This window comes from Schistocerca piceifrons, chromosome 1, assembly GCF_021461385.2.
Source record: "Schistocerca piceifrons isolate TAMUIC-IGC-003096 chromosome 1, iqSchPice1.1, whole genome shotgun sequence".
Classification (NCBI taxonomy): Eukaryota; Metazoa; Arthropoda; class Insecta; order Orthoptera; family Acrididae; genus Schistocerca; species Schistocerca piceifrons.
The window spans coordinates 103,843,002-103,869,701 of NC_060138.1; the positions used below are offsets into that span (position 1 = coordinate 103,843,002).

At 39.6% G+C, this 26,700-nt stretch overlaps 1 protein-coding gene across 3 annotated transcripts in view; it reads left to right on the forward strand.

The window, feature by feature from the left end:
• LOC124783974 (exocyst complex component 6B) overlaps positions 1-26,353 on the forward strand; it is a 170,739-nt gene extending 144,386 nt beyond the window's left edge. For all 3 annotated transcript variants that reach the window (XM_047254065.1, XM_047254063.1, XM_047254064.1), the window contains exons 13-16: positions 11,011-11,260; positions 20,120-20,261; positions 25,460-25,646; positions 25,721-26,353. In XM_047254065.1, the coding sequence (XP_047110021.1) occupies positions 11,011-11,260; positions 20,120-20,261; positions 25,460-25,646; positions 25,721-25,931 (790 nt within the window). In that variant the 3' untranslated portion in view covers positions 25,932-26,353. The remainder of the gene's footprint in view (positions 1-11,010; positions 11,261-20,119; positions 20,262-25,459; positions 25,647-25,720) is intronic.
• Positions 26,354-26,700: the final 347 nt, after the last annotated feature.

The window sequence follows — 26,700 nt, forward strand, 5'->3', positions numbered from 1 at the left end:
CAGAAAAGTCTGTCCCCTTTAATCTTAGTATATATTTGTGTGCTTAAAGATATATTTTTTCGGATTTTTGGAAGCTTACAGTTTTCGTGCTTATTATATTTTACAGTAAATTGATGACTGTCATAATTGGCAGCAGTATCGATTGAGGAAATCATTTTCCCCTTAATTGCAATGTCGGTAGTTTCATGATTACCGTAATATCCCCACTTTTCTGTGTTCATTAATTGGTTTGTTGTAATAGAAATATAAAAATAATTCACCATCACAACATAGTTACAACCTATACAAAATCAACAACTGTCACAAAATATTAAGTTTGTGCATAGAATAACTATAATTTCATGTTGCAGTTAGTTTTCCCCTTCAACATGAAATTCTACTATTTATGAATTTGTGATGTGAGTCATCTGTGAGCATAACTTCGATAAAGACAAAAATCCCAGGCACAAACTTCTGAATAGCTCAGGGAATTAATTATATCCCAAGTTTTTCTCTCACTATAAAACAAACTGCTTTCTTGGGCATTGCAGCTTCAGTTGTTAATGTAACAGGTCATGAAAACAAAAAGAAATAAGCGAAATTAGTATCAGATTTGACCTCAGTATTAAAATAACTTTGTGATTGATAGATGCCACTAGTGGGGAGCAGAGTTGCTGCCAGCTCGTACACGCCACATGCTCATGTGCCTGGTGGCTGTACACACACAAAATAAACACACTCTCCAATTGTTACACGATTTAGCTCTCCTTCCCGTCCCTTACCCTCTCGCCCAAAACAGTGAGTATGTGAAGCCCAAGAAACAGCTGTGATTGGCTGACACTCAGCCCCTACTACTCACATACCTGATACTTCAGTCACAAAGTTGTTTCAATTGAAATACATTTGTTTACTGTTCAGAAACACATTGCGCCAACCATAATGCAGCCTCATTATGAATACTGTTCCCAGGCACAGGATCAGTTTGTTGCTGTTCATAAGCATTTGTAAATTTCCCTGACTATTGTGATGTAATTGGAAGCTGCTGCAAGAAGGTGTGCTGGGTAGACTGCTGGAAGTCACATACCTGAATTATCATCTTCCCGTGTGGCAACATCTCTTCTCTAGGAACATAGGACCTATCAATATCCAACAATTACCCTGTGAGTGGCAAGTCAGTGGCAGGTCTTAAGAGCTTCTGTAAAGAGGGGAAGGGCACAGGGAAAACTCCATGTACTACCGTGTTTACTCAAATCTAAGCTGCACTCGAATCTAAGCCGCACCTGAAAAATGAGACTCGAAATCAAGGAAAAAAAAAAATTCCTGAATCTAAGCCGCACCTGAAGTTTGAGACTTGAAATTCAAGGAGAGAGAAAAGTTTTAGTCCGCACCTACAAATCGAAACAAAGTTGGTCCATTTTAATATGAGACATAATTTAGGTCGAATGAATGACGATACAGCTACAGTAGTTAGAGTCGTAAGCTTAGCAGTAAGCTTTACCAGGTAGCCATTGCTATGCGTCAGGCGCCCCGTCTGTATTTATACGGGTACCCTTCCTTTTTCGCGTGCTTCATCTGGTTTGAATTGATTGCTTATTTTTCTTTGATCTCATAAGTGCCGTTCTCTTTGTTATAGTTGTTTACATCACTCTAAAGCTGAAAATGCATTACTGTAGTGTGTCACGCATTGTTTGTAGCCTTCTGATAATGAGTGTTTACGGCCTGTCGCCGCTTGCAGCATGGCTTGCTTTTGTGAGCGCTACCGCCGCTTACATTGGGGGGGGGGGGGGGGGGGGGGGGGAAGAGAGAGAGAGAGAGAGAGAGAGAGAGAGAGAGAGAAGAATTGTCTCATTAGCGAAACAATGGCAAGAGACTGCTATTTGTTGTTACTTACACTGCCGCTTTCTTTGATAATGATCAACAAGAACCAAATAATAGACTGTGTATGATAGAAGATGTTCTGAACGAGAGTTTAGCGAAAATTTTTCTCCGTTTGAAAATTTTTGCAGACGCCTCTTTAGTACATTACACATGCACAGAAATTAGAGTCATCTGAGATTTAAAAATCTAGTCAATTGCCGTGCTTCGTTTCTGACTGTATCACTAATAGGCATAAGAATAATACGAATATAAACATGACATGATATGTATATTCTTCCGCGTTTGCTGTTGTCTCACTCTAGTTTCGTAGTTTATTAGCAGACAGGATTTAAATGAGATAGCAGCATACACGAAACAATACATGGCAAAATGTTTATATACGTATTATTCTTATGGTGAAGAGAATACTGCATGTGATTCACAATTCATAAAAGCTCCTATTACCAACCATCTCTTCTCACAGGTGGGAAAAAATTCAAAATGTAGAGTTTTCCATATTGACAAAAACCCCAAACAGTCTTGCCAGTTGGATTTTCGTAGTACATTGAAATGCTGCTACATTCGAAGATGGTCAATACGGAATTTGTATTTACTTCGTTGGATAATGTATAAAAATGCAGTGGTCGAAACCCGGGGCAGAGAAAAAAAGCTCGTCTTCCACTTTTTTTTTAAATTTATTTACTGACGCAGAGGTTTTGGCGCCAATATTTATCTTTGTGCCTGCAAAGCAAGCCTGTGTAGCGCTACATATATTCGACGGCAGAAGTTAGTTGTGACGACACCTACCAACATTTTTCAGAACTTCCGCGTACTTTGCATTAGATTCTAAGCCGCAGGCGGTTTTTTGGATTACAAAAACCGGAAAAAAAGTGCGGCTTAGATTCGAGTAAATATGGTATACTCATCCTCCTCAACAACAGACTTAAGGTACTGTCTTCTACTGAAACCGAAGCTGTGCAGTTCACTTCACCTGCAGGAAGGACTTCTGTGTTATGGGGAGGCAAACACAGTTGGGTAAGGGTTTGTTAAGGTTGATAATTCCAACATTTGACAGGTAATTGTACACTGCAGGAAAATGGTAGGTAGGGTTAAGCAGGATCACCTTGTGCATGCCTGGAGGCCTCATTCAGTATGTTGGAGAGTCTGTTCCAGCAGTCATTGAGAGAGCAATGTGCAGCAAGCAGCAGATTGTGGCCCATAGTAACAAAGAATGCTTGTCATCTGGGCTCTGAGGTCATACTTGGGTCATTCCATTGACCAGATGAGAAAGTTGAGACTAGTCTTGTTGAAAAAATTTCAGTGAAACTCAAAATCCGCAGTATTATCCGCAGAACTGAATGTATCTGCGTGGTTGTGAGTCAAGTGGCAGACTTGAAACAGACTTCAACGGTTCTGTGACAATCTAGCCTGTGAGATTCATGACTTTCCCCACAGGTTTGAGAACTTTAGTGTTTCCCTAAATGGATTATGGGCACACTACAAACCAGTAGCTGCTACTCAGGTATATCAGAAAAATCTCCATCCAGTCCAGTCCTGTGTAGTTGCCTCAAAGATGAGACTATCAAGATTGTAGTGATCAACTGCCATACCATTCACAACAATGTGGTGGGCTTACAGTGCTCCTAAGAAACATTGGAGTAATTACAATACTAGGTTCAGAAAGCTGCCTAAAACCCAAAATTGACAGCAGTGAGATTTTTGGAGTAAACTTAAGTGTATACTGAAAAGATAATCTAATGGGAAATGAAGATGTGCATTCATCATAGAATGCAAGACATTCAAATACACTGAGATAGAAAATAAAACTGCATGTATGATTGTGCAGAAATTAATAGCAAGAGTGGGAATAAACATGTAATTGGTTCCTTCTATCGACCACCAATTTCACCCCCAGATATAACAGAAATCTTTAAAAGAAAACTACAGCCCACTAGTATGTATGTTCTCCAATCATATTGTCATCAATGGAGGAGACTTTAATCATTCAAGAATCAGTTTGGATAGTTATATCTTATAAGTGTTGGGTGCGACAAGACATCCTGCAGAAAAATGCTAGTAAATGCTTGCTCAGAAAACTTACAACAGATAGTCCGAAGTCTACTCAGGACAAAAATATGTTAGATTTAATGCTGAGGAGACCAACTATACTTGACTCTGAGGATGTCTGCATTGAAATTCTTATCAGTTACCATGAGGCAGTGGCAGAGCTATGGCTAAAACAAATAGCAGGATTGACCTATTCAGTAAAGCACTAAAGTTGACTATTCATCTCCAGGTGATGCGATAAAAAGGATGCCCTTGTCACCAGGACAGCAAGCATTGTTGATAACCTGTCAGAAAACAAAGAAGCCTATCCACAACTTGCCCAGATGGAAATTCAACACTTCTGAACTTCAACTTAAATCCATTGCTTCGGATTACAGAAACAATATCTCAAATAAACTGTCTGGTCATCACTAATAATGCAAATCAGGAGTGGAACACACTTTAGAAGGTCATGGCTGAATCATCTGAGGAAATAATTGGTTTTATAAAGAAGAAGAAGAAAACAAGAATGTTTTGATGTAAATAATGAAGAAATTATGCATCTGATCAGTGCCAAAAGGGAAGCCCATTTATTAGTTCTTTTCAAGCTCCATCTTCAGAGTGAAGAAATCAACATTTCATGGAACTTCAAGGAAAATGTCAGGCACAAATTATGGAAATCAAGACTAATAGGTGACAACAAGAAGCTAAAGAACTGAAAAGATTATGTGATGCTTGTGTGATACAGAGATCAAGATGATATACAGCTCAACTCGATTCTCTTTAGGGACACTGAAGACTGCTGACTATTTCGTCACTTTAACTCATAATGGAAAAATCTGAGAGCATTAGAAGGAACTGTCCCTCAGCAACCCCAACAACCGTGGATGGCCCTTCCACCCACATACAGAGACTTTAACAAAGCACACAATCATATAAGATCAAGAAAGGCTCCTGGTGTTGATAACAGCCCTCTGGAGTTGATACAAAATGGAGGTAAACCCTTGAAGACTAGATTTTTTTACACTCATCCTCTTAATTTGAGAAAATCGAGACGTTCTTGATGACTTGAAGAGTGCTACTATTATCGCTATCTTCCAGAAAGGTGATCATAGTGCATGTGGAAACTATGGTGGTATATCACTGTTGTTAATTGCAGGTAAATTTCGTATGAATCTCTGTGTGCTTTATGAACCTCCCTAGGTGTGTCAGATATGAGCTGTGCTAGACAACTCCTGGAAAAATAAAGAGAGCAACAAGGTACTCACACAACCTGCCCTAGGAGTAACTCTTAGACACAACACTGGAGCAGGTTAATCACTTTTCATATCTTGGAAGCATCTGTCTAAATGGTGTACCTGCAAACAGGATGTTGGTAAACAAATTGGGGCTGTCCAGGTGCATTTGCATGGTTAATGCACAATGTCTTCACAAATAAAGACCTTAATCTGCATACCAGACTCATGATGCACATCGTTGTTGTCATTTCCATGATCCTGTATGAGCACAAGGTGGAATAACAACAATATGGAAAGGGAAGACAGCTACTCACCACATAGAGGTGGCATTGAGTCACAGACAGGTACAGTAAAAAAGAATGCTAGAAATATTTCATTTTCGAATAAGATCCTTCTTCAGAAGGAGAAAACTCACACACATTCACACAACAACTCACACACACATGGCCACTGTCCCCATTTACTAAGGGCCAAGATAGACTAGTCTGGAGAAGGAATTTGTGTGAAAGCTGAAATATTTCTAGCATTCCTTTTCACGATGCAGCACCTTCTCTGTGTATTGAGTTGCAACATATCCTTTCCATATTTTTTAAAGGACATCATATTTTCTATTGACTGTAGAAATTATTTATTTCACAATTGTAGTTTCAGCCTTAAGGCCATTATCTTGTGATACTGCAAAATATTTTGGTTCAGTATGTCAGATTTTTAAAATCCTTTGACGTGTATACATGCCTTTATCATAAGCAAGCCTTTTCAAACTGTGAAGTGTGATCATTCACTCTACAGCCTTGCTCCAAGACTGCCAGTGTGTCAGCCATTTGTCCACCCTGCCCACTGGAAATGTTGCCTAACCCATTACTCACATATGGGTAAGCAAGCTGGAACAGCCCTGTCTACAGAAACTGAAGATGACCTCAGAACCAAGGTGGAGAGTATCATTCACACTAAAATGAGCTACAATATGCAGCCAGTTGCATCCACTGTGTTCAGTGGCTTCTGGCAGAGCCTCTTCCATGTCTTGGACAAGAACTCCAGGCAAACATACCGACTGCACACTAGCCTTCTTCCAACATACCTGGTATTTCCTTGAGGAACTTCATTGCTTGCCTGTGTTGAAGCTCCCAGTGACCAATTGTCCACCTTCAGTGCTTACCCAGATCAGGCAGGAAAGTCTACCACAGTCCCAAAAGATGATGAATCCCTTGCTGGCTTAGATGTGTAATCATCATCACAAGCAGCATCTCTTGCACGTTGATAAGGCGTAAGGGAACAGCTGTGTGGCCAGTTACAAATTTGCCTTCTGCCCAGAGATACATCATCCTTCCACCGTCTGCTACTCACCCTTGAGTAAGAGCAGATCAGTTAGATGTTGGCATCTGAAGACACAGTGACTGAGGTAATTCCAGTGACATAGGAGATGTTATAGGTGTAATCGCAGGTGGCTCAACATCTTTGCAGTTTAGGACAGCAGCCTGAAGCCTTCAGCTGTTGCTTCTATTTGTTCCCTATCAGTGGCCAGTTCATCTGGTGTCTGCACACAATAAGCACAGTTCATATCTATTTCCCACTCTGTAAAACTGTATAAAACACGAAAAATATCTACAGACCAATGCAGACACAGACTAACAAAGAAACTGCAAGCAGATCACAGCAAGAGAACAAACTGTCTGACCATGGCACAGAAGACAGTGTATATCTACTGTTAAAATTATGGGAGAAACAGCATATCAAAAAAAAAAAAAAAAAAATTAAATATATGCTAGAGTCAATGGAACTAGATCCCTGGCACAAAAATGAAATATATGGTAGAGACTATGAAGCAAGATCCCTGGCAGTTGGCAGCACTGTTGCCAACTTTCAGCTGTGAATCACAAATGGCTACAGGTGAAACAATTCTTCTATAGAGCTATGACAACACAGACACATGTACACATAATCACGTTACCTGATTGGTTTAAGTATGTGCACGACACAGCCAAGCGCACTACTTCTCCTGGTGATCTTCTGCTGACTCTGCTATAGCTATGTAGTCTCTTAGTTGGTGGTGAAGGCAGTGTTACTAAGTATTGTCACACAAATGAAAAGTGCAAGGTACTGTGTTAGCAGTAACTCACTGAACGCAGGCAGATGCACAGCACACAAACAAGTGCACATCTTCTAGCACATTGTCATGAATTTTTCTTCAAGAAGATCTCTACTGGGCTTCTAGGATAATGCACAATATTGCTTGTATTGCTAGTACAACCACATTTAAATTCATTATTCATAATAAATAGTCCTGAATACAGGTGCAGAGGCTCTATGAATGTCCCTTATCTCATTGTGTATCTAGAAGAAATATTTTGTCAGTGCTTGATATTCACCTCTAACCGTATCCGTGAAATGTGACACTGTGAGCCACCAAGAATCAACTGTATGTGTTAGACAGTTTGAACAAAATCATTACTAGAATCATGCTTACTGACAGTCATGCTGCACAACAAAATTTTTCACTGTTTTGTAGAAACTGGTCTGATTCATCAGTTCACTCTCCCATAAAGTAACACATGCAGCCCACGCACATTAATTTCACCACGACTTATGTTTGACTCCAATGTGCAATAACCATTCATAGACAGCAGGTGGCAGCATTAGCAGTGGAGGCTATATAAAACATGTCAGCAAACATGGGAAACAGTCATCGTCGTAATATGGAAATGGAGCAATATATCTGACTTTCTGAAGGCCATTACCATTGGTATTCAGGCCAAGGGCTGGGTTTGTAAACTGCTCACATGCTGTCATGGTTAAAGTACACCATGCAAGGCAAAACGGCACTATCCAAAACCAGCATTAAGGCAACTGTGGTACACCAGGGGCCTTAGATGACAGGGGTGAATGACAGCTTTGGCATAGTGTATGGGCAAATAGACTGTTGAGCAACTGACCACCCAGTTGAACCAAGGGATTGCCAACAGCGTCTCTTCAATGATCCGTCAACGAACATTGCTGCAGGTGGGCCTTAACAGCAGTTGCTTAGTTCATGCACTTATGCTGACAGCTGTACAGCGATGACAAAGGCTAGAATTTGCATGCCAACACCATAACTGGACATACACTGAGTGGCAATGGGTATCCTTTTCAGAAGAATCACATTTTGTGCATCAATAAACAGGTGGCTGTCGTCGTGTACGGAGTGAACCATCTGAAAGCAAACACCTTGTATTAATTGTCGGAAGGCTCCAGGCTGGAGGAGGGAGAATTATGCTCTGGGGAATGTTTTCATGGCATTCCCTAGGTGATTTTGTCATTCTGGAGGGTACAGTAGGTCAACAAAGGTATGCTCTTATCCTTGGGGACCATATCCACCTCAACATGCAGTTTGTTTTTCCTTAATATGATGGCACCTAACAGCAGGACAATGCAAAGTGGCACACAGCTTGCAGTGTATGTGCTTGATTCATAAACCACTGGGATGACACCAAACACCCTGGATTTCAACCCAATTGAGAATATGTGGGGCTACCTCAATCGGGCTGTTCATGACTTGGATCCTCAAGTAAGAAACCCAGCACAGTTGGCCACATCCCTGTTGGTACCTTCCACAATCTCATTCTCTCTCTTCCTGCACCTCTTGCAGCAATCCACTCTGCAAAAGGTGGTTATTCAGGCATTTGACAAGTGGTCAGTTTAATGTGATTGCACAGTGTAACTGCTTTACTGAAAATAAACAAAAATCAAGTGTTGGTAACTTTACAGTGAAATGTGACTCTCTGAACAATTTATATATCAGTAAAGTGCTGTAGATACAAAGAATTACGCAATCACTAGTTAATGGTCTGAGAAGGGTTGAAGCACTGATGGCAACTTTCCTAGGAAAATTGCTGCTTGGATAAAGTGGATAACACAATAAGTGCACTAAGACAAGATAATAAAAGATTTTGGTTAATCTACAGTTACATTCGTACTCTCCTAATCACTGTGAAGTGCATATCAGAGGGTACTTCCCATTGAGCTAGTTTTTAGGGGTTCTTCCCATTCCATTTATGTATAGAGTGCAGATGGAATGACTTTAAATGCAACAACGCACACTGTAATTAATCTAATCTTGTCTTTTCAATGCCTGCAGGAATATTACATAGTAGGGGGTTGTAGTATATTTCTAGATTCATTATTTAAAGCTGGTTCTTGAAACTTAGGTAGTAGGTGTTCATGGGATAGTTTGCATCTCTCTTGAAGTGTCTGCCAGTTTAGTTTTTTCAGCATCTCCACGACCATGAGTCAAACAAACCTTTGACCATTCATGCTGTCATAATCTGTATCTGTTCATCTGCTGTCAGTTCTATCTCACAACGTGATTGAATTGTGATAGGATGGGTTGCACAAGTGGTGTTTTTAGCAATCTCCATTGTACACTGATTGCATTTCTCTAGCAGTCTGCCAATGAATTGAAGCCTGCTGCCTGCTTTACCTGTGACTTATGGATGTATGTGATCATTCTATTTCATATTCCTCCAAATTTCACACTCACACTTAGGTGTTTGTATGAGCTGACTGATTCCTGTTGTGACATCTTGATATTATAGTCATAGGATACTGTAGGCAAGCTGTATCCTGTACCTTATGATTCTGCCACACAAACTAAAAACAGAAACTGCTGTTATTGACATAGGGTACTCTACCACTCACAGATAAAGGTAAGAGTACCAGTGTGTTAGGAATGAGACAAGGATATCGGCACCCGTGGAAGAGTAATAATGGGAAGGAATGGTGCAATGGTTTTATTTAGTACCATAGAGGAACATGTATAATAAGGACTTTATATTATTATTAAAGACTTCATATTATAAAAGGATGGATTGATATCATATAGACGATACCTTGAATGACAGGTAGCCACAACGAAAAGTCTGTTATGCACATATGCTTTCCAAAATAGAAAATACACATACATTCACACAAGCGCAACTCACACGCACTGCCTCTGGCTGCATTTGGCCGAAGGCTTAAATGCATAGCAGTCTTTTCATTGTGCCTTTTTGCAGCTCAATGTTCCCTCTATATTGTGAGTAGCATTCTATCCTATTCATAATATTATTGTTATTCCATCCTGGAAAGACTAATAATTTGTTACTGAATATCAGTGACACTTTAATATAGTATTAAATTATGATTAAAGTTGCAGCAATTGTTTAAAAAGATTGGTTCTGCATGTAAAATAATGATTAAAATGCATTAGGAATAGGATAGACTGCTATTCACTGTAAAGATGACCCATTGAGTTCCAAACAGTCACAGAGTTCCAAACAGGCACAAGGAGAAAACTGTTACACATGTAGCTATCAGCCAAAGCCTTTGTTGTCAAAGAAAACACACACAAATTCACGCAGGCAAGCACACCTCATGCACACTCGGCTGCCACCACCAGCAGCTCCAACCCGATGGAGTAACAGGTGGTACCATGGATAAAGTATGAAAAGAATAGTTTTCTACTCATCATATAGAGGATTCCAGTTAGAATTGTTGGTGGTGGCAGCCGAATGTGCATGAGGTGTACTTACCTATGTGAATGTGTGTATGTTTTCCATGCTGAGGAACGGTTTGGCTGATAGCTACAGGGATAATAGTCTTTTCATTGTGCCTTTTGCATCTCAGTGGTTCATCTTTATGATGAGTGCCAATCTATCCTATTCCTAATATTGTTGTTATTCCAACCTGGAGTTTCCATTGTTTGAGTAAAATGTATAGCAGTCAAAAGTGCTTTTCCTCAACACTGATCAAGGGTATCAGGCATTCTTAAGATAGCTCAAATGATAAAAGTCTAGTACAGTTGAGATTTTGCTCTATTATTTGAAGGTTCTTTTTCTTTACAAAGATTAATAATATTTACAGTCTTTTTATTTTGCAGATGTGGAAAAGAAGCACATCTTAGTACTCGCGCTTCTCAAGGCACACAAGGGCAGGCAACTATGTTCCGTGTTGCACGTGATGATGCCGAACGACAGATATGTGAAAAACTGAAGCAGAAGCTGGATGAATTTCTGGAGCTGGAGAATTATGATTGGATGTTAGTGGAGCCCCGTGGTCATGCTTCTAGTTTCATCACTGATCTGATTGCCTTTCTAAACAGTATTTTCCAATCCTTCACTAATCTGCCTGTAAGTGTACGTTGTAATACCCAGGTGTTTTGACCCATGCTTTGTTTCAAGGCATGCATAGTTTTACTGGTAATAAGGTTTTCAACCAATTAAAGCAATAAACTATTTTATACGGTTAGGTTTTTGAGAGATTTTTTCGAAATGTACATGTCCTAGGAAACATGACAATCCAGTAGCAATTAATGTTAAAGGAACCTGGAGTCTTGTTTACATGTATGCATAAATTAGATCTGAGTGCTCCAGAAGCATTACATCTTCAGTATAAACATCAGGATTGTTTTGGTGCAAAAGTCACATCTGGATACATAAAACCATGGTGAAATTTATGGAAGTAGGCAGCAAAAGGAAAATGGTGCAGCAGCTGGATTTACATTGTTTGTTCTTATGGAGCCATTGTTTTTGGTGTCACTGCTGATGTTGTTGATTCACAATTCATTCAGCTGTGGCAGCTGTTGAATGCAAGCGACTCTAGGTGCAGTCATTAGACTTTTCTAACATTGACCTGCAACCTGTGGAATTGTGCTTGCTGTGGAATCACTGTAGCTTGTCAATTCAAATCTGATCACCAGCAAACATTTGTTATTTAGTATTTATCATTTCTAGAAAGTGCTTGGGACTTCTTGTATTTATAATGTTTACACATTCCAGGGTATTCGATATTTTTAATAACAACAATCTGTGTTCAGAAGGTACTCTGTTCTGTCTGCATTGGTGTTCATAATAAATGTGCTTTCAATACTAAGTGTTGTGCTTCATGGATGACTGTGCTTTCCGATTTGGATGTGCTTGTGATTAGGGCATGAGATTGTTTGGTGGTGATGCCACGTACTTCCAAACATCTACATCACAGTGGCTCCACTGAGGCAACATAAAATTCATCACCTACACAGACAGGAACCAGAATACATTGTTCCCATGTTTCATATTTGGCAAACCAATAGATTCCTAAACAGCACTAAGTTGGTTGCACATCAGGTGTCTATCAGTGTTTTCTGGAGACACTGGCCTGGACCCGACAAAATAGCCAGAAGTGTTCCACCACATCGCCAAATATAACAGACTGTATGACATGATGATGTGTACTTTTATGTGGATGGCACAATACAATATTGGTCCGAGGACAGCAAAGAGTAGATCGATGTCTAGGACAGATTGCAGGCTGATCTGAAGAAAACATTTGTTGACAATCAGGAGCTTAGTCAACATAGTGGAAGAACAATTTAAAAACAGGGCCCAGTATCATGGGGAAATGACAGTCTTTTGGTCCTATGCCACATTGTGAATCCGATGACAGGAATTGAAAGAATCTTACACTTGGTAAAATGGAACACAGAAGACATGTGCCAAGCTCTTCTGGTAAAGGATGTCACAACAGAGGAATTCATGAAGTGGTGCTAGCACATTGAGGAAATGCAAAAGAAAAGAGGTGTGACTGTATCTCGAGTATGGTCCCTGTGGCAGTTGTGGGGGACCACTATGGACAACAATTACCAAGATGTAAGGAGATCTTATCGATGTCATCATTAACAGTCAACCTGTCTGGGTGCTAGTACTTGTGGGCTCCAGATAATGTTGACTGCTGATCCATACCAGCTAAAAAAGATTATGTTCCGGTATACAAAAGGGATAATGCTGAAAGTCACAAATGGAAGATATGTGCAGCTGACTAGAACATTTGTTGCGAGATTAGCTGTCAGTGAAAGAACACAGCCCTTTTGAATTTGTTGTTTTAACAGAATGTAGTCATAATGTTATTCTCAGATGGGACTTGTCACAGGCATCAAAAGCAGTCATAGACTGTGGAAGATCAGAGCTACAGATTGAAAAAGCTATTCCAACAAGCGCACAGAACAAATATTACTCTGAACAGTTGTTTGCTGTTGAATTCATTATTATTCCACCATCATTAATTAAACCAATTTCCATCATCAATCTAGATGCTCAATTCAACTGTGAAGCTTTTGTCGACTGCAAAAAGCTGCTCAGGCTCAGAAAATAAATCACCATACCAGCTACAATCACAGCATTGCAGATGGTCAAGGAGACCTTTCGATCATTAATTGTCACAACCAGTTACAACTCATCCCTAAAGGTACATGCAAAAGGACAGCCAAATTGGTCCAGGATGAGCAGTTCAGTTCCATCAACAAAGAATCATGCTCTTCTACCGCTACACACAATCCAATGGAGGGAGCTACTAGTGAACTGTCAATATGAGCTGACATGATAGAGGAACAATGTTGGTTGGTGTTCTGTGCTTTGAAATCCAGAGTGAAGAAAAGACAGACTGATAATCAATGGTAAAACACCGTGTCAAGACTGGGTATCATCAACCAGTTAGGCAGCACTCTTATAGGGCTTCACTAACTTAATGGCAGATAATCCAGCAGGAGTGGTGGAGATGCTGCAGGGTAACATTATTGAACCTTCAAGTGTCCTTGGTCCTGTCCTGTGATCTTTGTGGAGGACAGCACTTGCCATTTCTGCATCGAGTATTGACAACTGAACAAAATCATGAAAAAAGAAGTGCACCCATTGTTGCACATTGATGACACTCTAGACTTCTCAAAGGGAGCCAAGCATTTCTCAGCTATGGACAAGCAGGTAAGCTACTGGCAAATCAAGCTTGATGAGGCTGATGGAGAAGAGACCACTTTCCTAACACTTGATTGCTTCTGTGAGTTCAGAGTTATGCCATTTGGAGTAAGCAATGCTCCAGCCACCTTCTAGTTTATGACGGACAGACAATATGCTTTGACACCGTAAATGGAGGATGCCTTTGTTGTCTTGATGACACTGTCGTTTTATTGAAGACTTTCATGACTTACATCATTTGCAATCTATATACCAGATCAAAAAATGGCAAATCCAGGATGCAGTAATGACAGTTTTGTGGAAAGGATAGATTACTGCTCATCATATAGTGGAGATGTTGAGTCGCAGGCAGGTACAACAAATGACTACTAAACACTTAAGCTTTCGGCCAGAAACCTTTCTTCTGAAATAAACAACATACACACACACGCACACACATTCACGCAAATGCAGCTCACAAGCACATGATCACTGTCTCTGGCTGCCGAGTCCAGACTGTAAGCAACTGTGCATGATGGGAGAAGCAGTCTCGGTGGTGGGGGCACGGACGAACATGGGATAGGGATGGGGAGGGAGAGCAAGGTACGGGTGGGAGACGGTAAAGTGCTCCCACAAACCATCCCCCACCCATACCCTGCCTCCCCCACCTCTGCACCCCAGCCTCCTCCATACCACCAGATTGCTTCTCCCATCATGTGGCAGTTGCTCACAGTCTGGCTTTGGCAGCCAGAGACAGTGGTCTCATGTGTGTGTGTGTGTGTGTGTGTGTGTGTGTGTGTGTGTGTGTGTGTGTGTGTGTGTTGTCTATTTCAGAAGGCCTTCTAGCTAAAAGCTTAAGTCTTTTGTAGTCTTTTTTTTTTGGTGTGCCTGTCTGTGACTCTATATCTCTGCTATGTGATGAGTAGCAAAATATCCTTTCTTCAGAAATAGAAAACCTTCACACATTCACCCAACAACTACAATCCGACAACAATAGCCACTATCTCGGGTGCATAGGTCTGATTGAGTCTGCATCTCACATGAGCAACAGTCTGGTAGTGAGGCTGCTTCTTGGGTTTAGTATCATATTGATGTTCAGAAGTGGATGCAAACACGAGGACATTGACTATCTTTCAAGTAATTCTTTGCCAGAACACAGCCTTGTGGATGAAATCTCCATCAATGCTGCAGTAAATGGCTTTTCAGTTGAACAGATGGAATATCCAGCACTGCTGAAAACCATATAAGTCTTGAAGGATGAGGGATCAACAAAAGGAGAATTCCAATTATTAAATAGAACATCATATAAAAAGAACTATGAACCAGTAGGGTGGAAATTGTTGATTGTAATCCCAGCTCATCTACAGCCAGCTATCCTGGAGTATTTTCACGGCGCCACAATATCTGATCACATGGAATTTGTGAAGGCTATAGGTAGCATCAGATGCAGGTATCACTGACCAGATCTCTGCTGATTCATTAAACATATTAAGAGCCACGAAAAGAATGCTAACAACAGAAGCACATGATGCAATTACCTCCAGGGAATCTGACACTGATTCCACTTGCAGCAGTGCTGTTCTGTCAGATTGGAATTGACCTCATGGGAAGATTACTGAAGTCAGCAAACAGGAATTGATGGCTGGTAGTCTTCACGATCTATCTTACCCTCTAAGCCATCACCAAAGGAGTGTTGACTGCTGAAGCTCCAGAAATTGCAAGGTTCCGTATAGAAGACATTGTAAAGCAAATAGTTCCCCATCTGGTGATCTCTGATTGTGGATAAGTTTTCCAGTCAAGACTAGTATCAGAGGTAATTTCACATTGCAACACTGCCCACATGATAAAAACTGCCTACCCCCCACTTATGAATGGCCTCACTGAGTGGGTTAATAAGATGTTTGCAGAAATGCTCTCAATGTAAGTTGATGTTAGGGAGATTGAGATACAATACTGTCCATCATGATGTGAGGCAAAACATTATGGGCTTTTCTTTCTGCTCCACACTCTTGAGACTGAAATAACAATGGATATACTTCCTGTTTCAACTGAGGAATAATCAGAATGACTATTTGAAATGCTTCATTACCAGGACCAAAAAAGCAAGATAGCAGGCTCGCATATGGTCACTGGATGCCCAAGAGAATGATCAAGAGCACTATAACACCAAGCACCGGACAATCAGATACAGACCAAGAAACTTGATATGATTTTTAAACTCGTGCAGAAAATTGGACTATTGGAAAAGTTAGTAAAATCCTATTTTGGGCAGTATCATTTACTTCGTCACTTGTCAGATGTCACATATGGAGTCAAGGATTGTGACCCTCCTTGTCCTTTGTATGAAGCCTTACTACAATACTGAGATGTTGATCAGTGATAGGGGCTTCTCATTTAAGGAAACTGAGGGCCCACTCAATGATCTTCAAGCTCGAACAGTAGAGGAATACCTTCGGCGCTCATCATAATGAAGAGGATGAGAAAAGGCAACCCGAACACGAGGATCCTCCAGTGCTACCATATGGAGGGCCACTGAGAAGATCTAAATCTACTGCACTCTAGTTGGCTTCAGTGACAATTTTGAAACACCAAGTTGTTGTTTCTCCAGGAGAGGGAGAAATGCCATGAGCTGTGGCATAGCAGTTAGTATAACTGGTCAGCATTCTGCAGGTCACCAGTTCATACTGGACCACTAGCAGTTATTTGTTATGTAGTATTCATCATTTCTGGAAAGTCCTCAAAATTTTCTGTGTTTGTATATTGTGTAATATTCAGCGTCTGTATAAATAGGAGCACACTCTGTCCAGGAATTCTACCTGCATGTTGGCGTGCAAAAAAAAACGTACTTTCAGTGCTAAAAGTTGTACTTCATTGAGAATCATGCTTTTGGTTTTGGACCCGATTGTCATTCCAGTGTGACAATATTTTACATAACTGATTCAAATGGCTTTGAGAAGTGCAAGACTGTATGTTCATAAGCCTGCTTTTTGTTTTTTCTTGATGCTTAAGTCACATCTGTGACTGTAGCTTTGTCACAGTTGCTACCAGATTCTGCTTTCTTTGTTATGTACTTCATTGCTAACATTAAGGACACGACAGAATTAAATCGTGTTTCTGTATTATCGATTATTGTGATTATTACACAGGAAGTTGAAGTTATTCAAAATTCCTGTGTATTGAACACAGTCATGTTCACACCTACAAAATATGGATAAAATTACCAGGATTATTGATTGATTGTAATGTAATGTGAAAAATACATGTATAAGTAAATTCAAAGCTGCTTATATATGACAAACTAAACTGTGTGCTGGACAGGATATAAACCCAAATCAGTGCATTTTGTGGACAGCGGGCCTGTAATTACAGTATCCGAGCCAAACTAGCAGACTAATTCAAAGCTCTAATGCTTCACAGATTCCTCCCCTCCTTCCAAGTTCTGCTGAGGATCTCCTGCAGTAAAGTGGGCCTTACGTGTAGAGGGGTATAGGTGGGCTTTGGCTTGTCCATATAATCAAGGTTATTACTTTATTCTCTGCAGAGTATGTATTAATGATATGTAATAGTTTAAAACTGAGTGCCAGGCTTTTACAGAGAGCACGAGAATTCATTATCAGTAATTTCAGTTTCCTTCTTATACCCCCTTGGTGGGGAAGATGGAAACAGTTATGCTGTTGTGATACATTGTAAATTATTTCCGTTGTTGAGACAGCATTTTTTAGTTTATTGTCCTCTTCTTATCATAAATTTAAAACAGAAATATTGCCTTTATCTTAAACAAGAATAGAAGTAGGACAGCTGAGTATCAGGCAAGCAGGTATGGGAACATGTTTTCTTCAACAACCCAGCCCACTGTCGGTCTGGAGTGCAGTGAGCTGGAAATAAACATCTGACTGACTTCAGAGCATTCTTTCTATTAATTCTGTTATTCTCTCAGACTGTTTCGTATGAACTGAGTCCCTTTTATTTGTAGCTACTCTGAAACAGTTAGGTGACACTTTTAGATTAATTCCTTGCATCTGAATGCTGTATACAGGTTTGAAATTAAATGATGAAATTTCACTAGGTGTGCTGTGCTTTGTTCAATATCTGTGAAATGCCTAATGAAAAATCAACCTAATAATGTTATAATTAATTTGATTTTGCCTTTTTAAGTTCCTTAAGGTGTCATTCTGTCAGCCCAAAATGTTTAGAGACCAGATTAAGAAAAATAGAGAAACATTAAGATAGTGGCATAGTCTCCCTCATGTGAATACAGCATACATCACATTCATACAACCACATGAGACTGTCAGAAAAGTTCTCCTTCAGGATGTTGCTCAGCTCCCATGCCAATTGGTTTGAATGTCAATTATCTTGTCAAACTCACGACCCTTCATATGAATTTCTGCTCTTCGTCATTTTGTGGTATGCTCATATTGACAACACAAAGTCTTGTCACCTGTGAGTATTGCTCCATATACTTTCCCGGCGTAATAATTCATTGTATTCATATGGAGTCTCCAGCCGAACATCTCGTCATCTGGACACAATATTTCAGCGTTTCACCTGGCCGCCATCATCAGGTGAGTAGGTCGTCACACTATCTCGTTGGAACTGAAGTCAAACACGCCACGGTGGCTCCTTTATACACTGACCATGGGTCCACCTTGCGTGCACAAAAATAACTGCCCTATAGCCACAGGCACAATAGCTCACCAGTGGTGAAAGCTCATGAAAACGAATATTGATATCAAACTCTATTGACAGTTTTTGAAGACCGAGACAAGTACTGTTGTTTCTTAATGTCAAACAGAACAGGGTTCCAACTGTTACTTAAAGGATATCCCTTATCTCTGTTTATAATAATGTCAGGTAGCCGGATTTCAATGGTTTCTTTCACTACTCAGTCCCAATGCTGCGACGCAAGGGCAACCACTTGTCTCTCATTGTACAGCATTTTAAGTCCTTCCGTAAGACAATGTTTGGCCACTGCAGATTTTTCTGGCTGAAATAAATGTGTGTGGCAGTGATGCTCCACGCAACGATCCTGGACGCTACGGATTGTTTGTCCAATATAGACTTTACCGTAGTGGCAGGGAATCTTGTAGACTCCGGGCTTTGTCAAACCTAAATCATCCTTCACTGAGTCCAGCAGACCTCTGGTCTTAGCTGGCAGATGGAATACACTTTTAATATTAAATTTATTTAAAATTCTATCTGTTTTTGAAGATATGCTCCCCGCAAAAGGTAGGAATGCCACTGACTTGCTTGTATCTCCCGTTGGTTCCTGCGAAGGTCCAAACTGCAGAGCACGATGGATCTGATTGTCAGTATAACCATTCTGCTTGAATACAGTTTTTAGATGGTCCAGCTCTTGTGTCAGGCTATGTGCATCCGGGATGTATGCCCATGTGTAATGTGGAAACGATACAGAAACTTAGCATGCATCAGGTGGTGATGAATAGATACATGGGGAGACTGGTAAAAATATCAGGGAATAGCCTGGAGTGGGAGGCATGATTATGATAAAACAAAAATGAATGGAGGGTGGCAGGACACATAGGCAGACAAGCGGATATTAAACGGACCAAGAAGTTCTTTCCAGGACTCCAAGGGATAAGAAAACACCGATATGATGACTTAATGGGAAGTGAATACATGACATTGATACATATAGTGGAGCAACATGGATGCTTATAGCGGAAGATAATATGCATGCACATGTGTAGAGGGTATGTTTATTCAATAGTGGATGTCAAATGGTGATGCTGAGTACCTAATACATACAGTTCACATACACACACATAAATGGTTAACGTACTGGAAGCATATTACACTGTAAACTTACAAAGCGTTTCAGCAGAGGGACATTTGAAAAAAAATGTTCAGTGTAAAGTAACAGATCTGTGAGTGTTTTGTGAAAGGTGGTGGATAACTGGGGTGAAGTGTCTTCTTAATCTGTTGAATGGGAAGTAGTTCATTGTATGAGCACATGTTCTGTGCAGTAGACACTTAATTGCTTATACACATATATGATGTTGGTAGCTAAGATTATAAATAAAAATGATTTTAAACAAGCAACTTGCATCATTTTGTGCTCTCTGTGGCTATTTATGATCTACTTTCTCTTATTAAAGTTCTGAAATTGGAGTACAATGCATACACTAACATCATCATTTTACTGAAATGTCTGAAAATTTGGTTTATTGGTTCACATTTTGTCACCAAATAATGTGGAAATAAGTTATTGTAAGTCAGTTAAAAGGTTTTAATTATTACTGTTTTTATTAACTAATTTTACAGCCAGAAGTGGCACAAGTGGCTTGCAAATCTGCCTGCGAGCACATAGCAAAATCCATTATGGCTTTTATGCTGAGTGATGATGTGAAGCAGATATCAATGGGTGCACTGCAACAAATCAACTTGGATACAATACAGTGTGAACGTAAGTTACTGTTTTCATTAAACAATTATAAAGATAATGTTTGTATGATGCACAATAATAACTTTAATAAATCACAAGACAAAATTGCTGGCCATTCCCTACATTCAGGGGGTTTATGTTTAATTCTGCTGATGCAAACATATAAAAGTGACACACTGTCTATTTTTAGGAACTAATAGTTCCTTCATTGGCAAGGATAGAGGGCTAGGCCAGGGAAGGTTAAAAAGGAAGGGCAGGTCACTCATACCCCAGGACAAGAGAGACCCACCTGTCACTAGGACAAGGGTGCACAAAGATGGAGGAGAAGAGATCTATTATCTCAGCAATGGTGTGGCACTTTTATAGTATCTGTTGGCAGAACTAGATATTTTGCCATATGAAGTTAAGTATTGCCCAGCAATTTTGTCTCATAATTTATGAGTTTTCTATCTTGCAGACGAATCATATGCACAAACAGTACCCTCATCAGCCAGAACATTATGACCACCAGCATATTATTGATATAAACCCATCCAGGTGATAGCAGTGTCACCTGGCAAGAAATAACTGCTAGTCAAACACACGCACAGTGTATGTAGCATCAGTGAGCATGCTGTCCATGTGTAGAATGGGAAAAGTGTGTGATCTCTCTGAGTTTGACTGAGAGCAGATTGTGGTGTTCCAGAGGCTTGGTACAAGCATTTTGAAAACTGAACAACTTGTCGGGTGTTTGAGGAGTGCTGTGGTGAGTGACTTCAATACATGGAGAAACCAAGATGAAACCACGTCCAGACGTCGTGGGGTTGAGCAGCCACCCCTCATTGCATATGTCGGACATCATAGGCCGGACAGAATGGCGAAACAGGACAGGCAGTAAACAGTGGCAGAACTAACATCACACTGGACAGAGTACAAGTGTGTCTGAACACACAGTACACCGAACACACTTAACGATGGGCCTCCACAGCTGATGACCCATGCAAGTGCCAATGTTAACTCCACGACATCGGAAACTACAACTGAAATGGGCATTTGATCATCAGCACTGGACATTGGCACAGTGGCAGAGTACTGCATGGTCTGATGAATCCCAATACCTTCTTCATCACACTGTTGGGAGGGCACAGTTTCATCGTCTTCCGGGCAATGGCTCCTTGACATCTTCATAGGGGACAGAAACTAGCTGGTGGCAGCTCCATTACGCTCTGGGGAACATTCACATGGGCATCCAGGGGTCCAGTGGAGCTGGTGCAAGGCACCATGATGGCCAAGAAGTATTGTACACTGTCTCACCCCTTCATAACGACTATGTTTCACAACAGTAGTGGCAGTTTTCAACAAGATAATGTGCCATGTCACAAGACCAGGTGCGTTGCGGAGCGGTTCGAGGAACACAGAGGTGAGTTCCAATTGATGTGCTGGCCCCCCAACTTGACAGATCTGAACCTGATTGAACACTTCTGAAACATGATTGAACATGGCAACAGAAGTCATCACCCCCTCCCCAAAATTTATGGGAATTATGTGACTTGTGTGTACAGATGTGGTGCCAACACCCTCCAGTGACTTACCAAGGCCACATTGCTTCCATGCCACAATGCGTCTCTGCTGTTATCCATGCCGAAGGTGGACGTACTAGCTTTTAGGTAGGTGGTAATAATGTTATGGCTGATCAGTGTAAAAAGATATAATGATTTGATATTTAGGAGAGCACAACTGTTGTGTGGTTTTGTTAAGTATTTTTGCATTTGAAGGGTATAATGAGGGATGCCATATGTCTTCAGGGTTGGGTGACAGTTGCAATTGCAGTAACTCCACAATATAATTTTATGACACAGTATTATGCTTCATAATGCAGCCTACCTCATTACATTTTATTGCATAATATATAAGCACAGTCATCTGCATTTTGAAGTCTATTTGTGATTAATTCTGCATGAAAGATTTTGTACATTTTATTAAAAAGAATATTTGTATTGAAGTTTTGCAAACTGACCTGCAGTATGCAGGCACTTCACTCGTAGGTGCATGACGTGTTTCCTTAAAATGGCAACATGTGTAGCATAATGTTGTCCATGGTACTCAAAATTTGTCAGTTTTTGAGAAAGCTTGTGTGGTTAATTAGTGTGAACGTACCTTCAAAATACACAATGATACAAATTGTGTAGTATACTGCATTTACTCGTATATGCAAATGTTACCGTATATGCTTATAGTGATGTTTGATTGTGCATTTCATGTAATTTTGAAACAGTGTATGCCAAGCTACCTCTGCATGCTTATTTTTAGACCTGAAGATTGTTGTTATTACCGGAAAATAATAACCTGATAATAAACATTTGTGGTCCATGACTGGATTTATAATAGAATAAATACTTCCTGAATTGCTGGAGAATCGTACTGCGACTATGTTGCAACTTCCTGTTCTTTTTAATTCCTTAAACACATCATGCTAGTTGGAACTCGTGAGCGAGTCCTTCTGCTGATTTCATGTGAATTTTTTATAACCACCATCTACACCTGTACATGAGGTCAACCTCACCTTGGTTTATCTGTGGTTACTTCTTCTTGTTTCCACTTCACTGTCACATCAACAACAGTACACCTGCACAACTCTGGGAAGGTCAAATGTCCTTGATGGACTTGTTACTCAGGTGACATCCAATGACCAGTCTGTGTTCGAAGTTACACAGCTCTCCTGACTGACCCATCCTGCTGTTATCACTTCTCTGCTGACAACACAATATTCGTCATGTCCTTGTACACTGGCAGGTCTGTCTATTGTGGCATCTAGTTGTCAATTTTACATATGTAAAGGCATCCAGATACATTTTTTCAGACAGTTTATCATCATCTGTATTCTCTCTGTTGTGTAATCTATTTTACTTGTCCTAATTTGAAAACTGAAAGCATACTTATATAGGATGTGGTTTTTTGGTTTTTCCAATGTATGTTATCGTTGTTGTTGTACTACAATTCAGTAACATCCTATTTATCACACTTACTTTTTATTTATAGTGATTTCTATTAATTGATATGTCTTTGCAATGTTTTTATTTATATATTTTTGTGGTTAATGTGTTGTCTCAACTGTTGTGAAGTACATTAGAACAATGTTAAGGTAGATAAGTTGGTGAACTATGTGCTCTGTCCAGAGAGAGATGAAAGAAATCTTCCACAAGAATGTTCTGTCCATCTGTCTTGCCTGCCTTTGTCCCATACCACATGCTTCAGCTGGTCTCTTTAGTATTGGCAGTACTGCATGTCTCATAAGGGAATCAATGATTACATTTTATACTCTCTTTAAACATTGCTACATGTATTGTCAGTGAACATTATGGTAAAAAATTATCCCTCATGAAACACATACATACTCAAAAGTCTTCATTAAATATTCAGTACACAATAAAATGAACATGATAGGTGGGACTAGCAGAATGATGCTATTGGCTGTCACATCTCGCGATACAAAAGTTTTCTACAAAACAAGAAGGTCACAGTGTTACAGCACAGTTGTACAACTGAAGCAATCCCTTAGTGGAAGAAGCCAACAGCAAAGCCAGAGTGTATGGGAGCACTGACAGGGTATTGTCCCCAATAACTTTGATGACTTCCAGTCATCATCAATAAATCATACAAAAAAATACATTTCCATTCTCTGCTGCATGTCACCATCACTGATTTTCATTTATGCACAGCACTTCAGACACTATTACTTATGGATTTGGTTGTGCATAAATGAAAAAAAAAAAAAAAAAAAAACAGTTCCTTTTTTTGTTAATGTTATATCTCTTATAGCTTACAGAATTCCCAAAGCTTTACAATTTTGTAGACATTAGCATTTTGTCACTTCAGATCAGTTTTAATATGCTGTCTTGGTCTCATTTGCCATAGGCATAAACATTGTCACCATGTAATGTTATTATTCTGTTTACTCTCCCAAAACGAGATGAGATCACTGAGTACAATGGTTTCTATGGTAGTAAAAATTTCAATTGCATTATATCTCATTAATAACTTTCAAGTGCCTCTGGAGCTAACAGTGTACATTATCTCCAAAGAAACTGTTTTTAAAAATATTCTGTACAATATTTTCATTCTGAAAATGTACATACATGATGTAAGAACTGCCACAAGAAGAAAATCACTAAGTCCTATGAATGTAAAGCACTAATGTGTCAGAGTGATGACAACATTCAGTAATTATCTGCAATGAATAAAAAAGATACCTTGTTCCAAAGCAAAAAAAATAATTAAGCAGTGGTGGTACATATAATTTTGAATGTTGTCACTTTTGTCATAGCTTTTCCACAAGCTTGAATGGAAAAGGACAAATATTTTTAATATCCCCTTCACTAAAAGTCTCTAAAGCCAACATACATCAACAAAAAATGAAAAATGAACACATTTGAAGAGATAATGAAAAAATGATATGTTTGTATGGAACACTGAGTTTCGAAGATAAAATTTGTTCACAATATATCAGGTAATGGGAAACTTGAAGAGGAAGGCCAGAATGTAACAAGGAGCTTATAATGGTAATATGAGATTATGGAGCCAACAAAAAGATCCAGTAACATCCGCAGTGGCTGCATTTGTAGAACTGTTAGATGTCAAGCACTGTAAAAAGAGTAAAAGATTTCAAATAGAATATTCAAAGGAGGAAGCCCGGAAAACTTTCTTCATTAATAATTAAAGGAGCTATGATAAATATTATTTGAATTATACACAATTAATTATTGCTGTGGTAATGGAAGCCACTGAATATAAAAACAATAGCCCAAGATTGGAGCATTTCAGATGGCTTATTGATATTTTTTGTTGTTAAACCAAAGTAGGATATGAACTAAGTGGGAGCAGTGGATTGGTTAAGAAAGTACTGATATTTGCCAGCAGCTGGGACTCAACATTGTGATCTACACTTTAGTAAATGATGTCAACAGACACTGTGTCATATCTTTCACCAAGATGAGCACAAATTTGTTGTTGTGTAACCGATTTAGTGTTTCTTATTAATGAAGCCTCCTACTAATATACATGTAAAGCAATTTTAAAAAGCAAACAAGAGAAACATAGTAATCCATTTGACAATTTCCTCTTACAAAAGCATTCTCTATTTTGTAATGTGTCCATTTCATAATGTGTGCATTCTGTAATGCATGACTTCAGAATCACATTAAATAAATTGCAGATTCTGAGGTAAAGTATCTTTTACACAGAATTTGCGGCATCAGAACCTGTTCCTGGTCTGGAAGAGGGTGCTCTACTGCAGTACTTTGGAGATTTACGGCAACTTCTTGATCTCTTTATGTCGTGGGATTGGCCTACATACTTTCATGACTATGGTCAAGAGAACAGCAAATATCAACGCGTCAGTCCAAACACAGCAGTGCTTTTGCTTGAGAAGTAAGTATTTGCATAAGGCTCATTAAATAAAATGATTATATTCATTCATAACACAAATTCTTATGCCACTGCAGGTTGCGCGAGGCAGACAAGAAGAATGTGTTTTCTGTCCTGAAAAAAAGTGAACGGGACAAGAAGAAACTTTTGGAAACTGTCCTGCGTCAACTGAGGCAGTTGGCACAAACAACAGCCACAGCAACAGTGACTGGTGTAGCAGCCTCTCCCACAATGGCAACATCAGCAGCCACTGCTGCCTCTTCACCAGCTCCCCCAGTTCTAACATGAGCTGAGGAAAAGAGCCATATGTGTCTGGTTATGTTTGTATTATTCAAGCAGCAGAAGTGGCATTGAAAGGATTTTGTGTGTGTTCTGCATATTTGTGCTGATACTTCAGGGTATATGTTGATATTTAAAGTATATATAGACCACCATCTCTGCTACTGCTGTAGCTGGGGTGGTGATTTACATATACTTTAAACATATTGAGTGTGAGCAAGTTGCTTCTGTGGATAAAGGATCCAGATGGAGTTTCAGTTCCTTTCGAGAACTAAGTGTGCCAGATTTGTAAGGAATGTGGTAACATTTTCCTGATAAATAGACTTCCTGTGTATTGTAATTTGTATTATTTTTGTTGTTGCACTGACTCCCTTCTACTGAGTTTATTGTGATAACTTATGTGCTTGTAGAAAATAAACCCTTACCAGTTACAATAATGCTTCTAAAGCCACTAAGACCCCTCCGATGTAAACAGTGAGTAAATTAAGAGCAGCTGTATTGTGACTGTGTTTCCTCATAAATGGGTCTACCTTGCAATTACTCATTAGAGTTTATATAAGCCTTTCTGGTTGCTGGTGACATACTCCACAATAATGGTGCAATGCATTGCTTGAAGCAGTGCCTCTGCAAGTATGGGGAGGAGTCTTAAGAGCAGAAAGATTTTGAAACTGAAGCATAAATATGAATTATATTTAAGAAACTACTTCAATATTGCTAAATATGAACATGGGCTAACAACTTGCAGTAAATAAGACAATGCATCCTATGATTATTTTAA